General features: G+C 36.1%; 1 protein-coding gene across 6 annotated transcripts in view; it reads left to right on the plus strand.

The window, feature by feature from the left end:
• The window catches only part of BBS9 (Bardet-Biedl syndrome 9), a 466,532-nt gene that overhangs the window by 15,482 nt on the left and 447,643 nt on the right, over positions 1-3,407 (plus strand). For all 6 annotated transcript variants that reach the window (XM_017527150.2, XM_037737962.1, XM_017527153.2 and 3 more), the window contains exon 2: positions 1,039-1,161. In XM_017527150.2, coding sequence (XP_017382639.1) covers positions 1,050-1,161 — 112 coding nt within the window. In that variant the 5' untranslated portion in view covers positions 1,039-1,049. The remainder of the gene's footprint in view (positions 1-1,038; positions 1,162-3,407) is intronic.

The following is a 3,407-nucleotide window of genomic DNA, read 5'->3' on the forward strand; positions in this document are numbered from 1 at the left end:
TGAATAAGGAGATTTGACTGCATTTCCTAACTACTATTTAAATCAGTGTAACATGAAGGAAAGCCTCATTTATGTTAAATAAATGAACTATTGTAGAATGCCAGGGCATGTGATGCTGTGTTGTAATTCAGAAGACTCAAGTGCTTTCACATCTACCATATCAGCAACTCAGTGGTAGGTAGGGCTGTTATATGTTCATTCTAAATAAGAAATCAAAGTAAGGAGAAGTTATGTGGGTTGTCCAAGGACACACAGATAGTGGTATAAATGGACCTGAAGCCCAATGTTCCTGATTCTTTTTGAAAGGAATTTCCCTCTTCTATCTTGCCTTTCTGTACCTAGAATAGCAAGAAGAAGTGAATGCTTTTTGAGTACATATAACATACCAGTTCCAGAGCTAGTCACTGATGCATTTGATCTCAATTCGTCTCAGCAACTCTTTGTAATAGGAGATGTAGTTGGCCCTCCGTGTCCTCCAGTTTCATATCCATGGATTCAACCAACTGCAGATTGAAACCTGTGGATATGGAAGGCTGACTGTACTAGGTCTACTAGGTCATTATATATAATAAGGGACTTGAGCATCTGGGGATTTTTCATCTGTGGGGTCTTGGAACCAGTCTTCCACAGGTACAAAGGGCCAACTAGTGCAGTCTCACCAATGACTAGACTGAAAGGAAGTTAGGTATTTCACTGAGGACTTACGTATAAAATAGTGCTGATGGAATTTGAATCTTGATCCTCCAAAGAATATGTTCTTTTCTTACTTTCGGCAGTTCTCCCCTAAATGTTTCAGAAGAGAGAATTAGCACAACATAAATGTATATTTTCTAAGCCCAATTTACTAATGGTGTCGCAAAATATCTAATTAATGCTTCCAACAATTTGGATTTGTGGTTTCATATATGTGTACAAAATATTAAAAAGTTAATATAGAAATGTTCTTCTTAAATCTATCCGAGTTTAATTTGCTATGCCTTAAGACATAATTATTAATTCATAGTGTAAAGTGGATTATTATAAATGTTTTCTTTTTAGAGTGAAAGAAAATGTCTTTATTTAAAGCCCGTGATTGGTGGTCTACTATTCTAGGAGAAAAAGAAGAATTTGATCAAGGCTGTTTGTGTTTGGCTAATGTTGACAATAGTGGAAATGGACAAGGTAAGCAAATTATAACCATGCACCTTGGATCAAAGCTTTAAAGAGATCAAATAAAGCCGGGCGCAGTGGCTTATGCCTGTAATCCCAGCCCTTTGGGAGGCCGAGGTGGGCAGATCACGAGGTCAGGAGTTTGAGACCTGCCTGGCCAACATGGTAAAACCCAGTCTCTACTAAAAATATAAAAATTAGCCGGGCTTGGTGGCGGGCACCTGTAATCCCAGCTACTCGGGAGGCTGAGGCAGGAGATCGCTTGAACCCAGAAGGTGGAGGTTGCAGTGAGCTGAGATCGTGCCACTGCACTCCAGCCTGGGAGACGGAGTGAGACTCCATTTCAAAAAAAAGAGAGATCAAATAAAAATGACTTGCTTTTCAAAATACGTATTTTGAACTATCAACTTAATTCAATTAACAACTTAATTGAACTATCGTAATTGCACCAAATTTGAAGGTAGTTTTTTAAAATAAGTAATATTTAGGTAGCAGACTAATAACTATAGTCCTTCTGTTTTGTTTATGTTCTGGTTTGTATTAATTCTGTCATATTTTTTGCTGGAATTTATTAAAAATTATGTGGCATCACTTCGTTTAGTAGGTGCTCAGAGGAGTTTAATACCTCCCACTGTTCTGCTTCGCCAGTGTAATTTTCTCTTTTCACATTTTCCTGCATCAAAATTTGGTCTTTTAGGGGAGAGTTAGGAAAATATTTTGAATTTTGAAAAATTTCCTTTTGTAGAAATTCTTTACAGAAAATAAATTTTTTATTGGACCTGGAAACCATTCATACCATAATGAAATTATACTAGCTCTATTTGATGGTAGAAAACAATTGTTAAATCATTGCTTTCATTATCATAATACTAAAACTTACATCCTAGCTTATTCTTATGCATCTTTATGTTTTTTAAGTCACCTTTAAAACAGTTTAATTCTATATTATTGTATCATTGCTACTTGAAATTTGTATTTGGTTAATAGTTATGGGCTTAAATTTTTTTTTTTTTGTAATCCAGATAGTCATTAGCCTCTTAAAAAGAAAACTTAGTATAACTGTTCTTTTATTTACTGCATATAAATATTACCCCCTTACATTTTTTAAAATTCTTTTATTTACTGCATATAAATATTACCCCCTTACATTTTTTAAAATTGGTTTTCTTGCATATAACAAAAACAGTGGGATCTTCAGGAAAATGTGAAAAGAGAAAATTACATTGGTGAAGCAGAACAGTGGGATGTATTAAACTCCTTGAAGCACCTACTAAGTTGTTTTTAAGGAAAATTTGGTCCCTGCTTTTCCACTGATAGGAGATGGGTAGATCTTCTATTCAGAGAATATTGAGAGGTTCCTCAACCCTGCCTCTGCCCCACTATTTGTTAAAGCATGTGATTCCCCAATTATTTGGCCATGTAAGAGTCATGCCACAGAAATACCTGCCAGAGACAATTTCAAACTCAATTCTGCCCAAACTATCTAAAGTTTAGCTTGGTTAGAAACTATACTTACTGATTATCTGCATAACATACTGTTGACTCATTCATTTCTATTAGAGTTCCTTACCGGGGTGCCACCATGCCACCAGTAGGTTACCAATACTGCTTCCCTCACAGTTTGTGGTGAGCTGTGAGCAGCTTCCTCTGTTTTACAAAACTTGCTATACAGAAATCATTACATATGTATGTTTCACATAGAAAAAAACACTGACCATTGTGTTCCAAAGCCTGGATACCTGGGTCATAATATCCTGGGGTGATTATTATATATCAAGCTTTTGTATCCCAGACACACGAGATGTTATAAGATTGTATTCTCTGGGCATAGGTGGGTGGTGTGACTTAGGTATCCTCATTTTTGACAAGCTCCAGAATTGAATGCTGGCATTCTTAAGTTTGAGAATTATTATTGTCGATCTTATAGAACGGAAAGAACAAGAGCAGTTTTGGATATGCTCTGTTTAAGACAGAAATGTTTAGTATACAGAATAGAGGTAGAGATTTTTGGGGTGAACAATATGGTGTTTGTATTTGGAGCTCTGTGAATAGGTGAAAATGCACAAGGAGAGAAGTTGAAATAAGAGGGGAAAGGTGTAGAACTGTAACCTTGAGAATATGAGGATCAATGAGGGAAGTGTGGGAAGAGATTCTGAAAACGGGAGGCAGAGAGGCAGGAAAACCAATTAGGCTGGTACCTGGGAAGCAAGGTTTAGTGATATGAGGACTGAATTTTTTTTTTTTTTTTTTTTTTTTTT

Source organism: Cebus imitator, unplaced genomic scaffold, assembly GCF_001604975.1.
Source record: "Cebus imitator isolate Cc_AM_T3 unplaced genomic scaffold, Cebus_imitator-1.0 Scaffold45, whole genome shotgun sequence".
Taxonomy (NCBI): Eukaryota; Metazoa; Chordata; class Mammalia; order Primates; family Cebidae; genus Cebus; species Cebus imitator.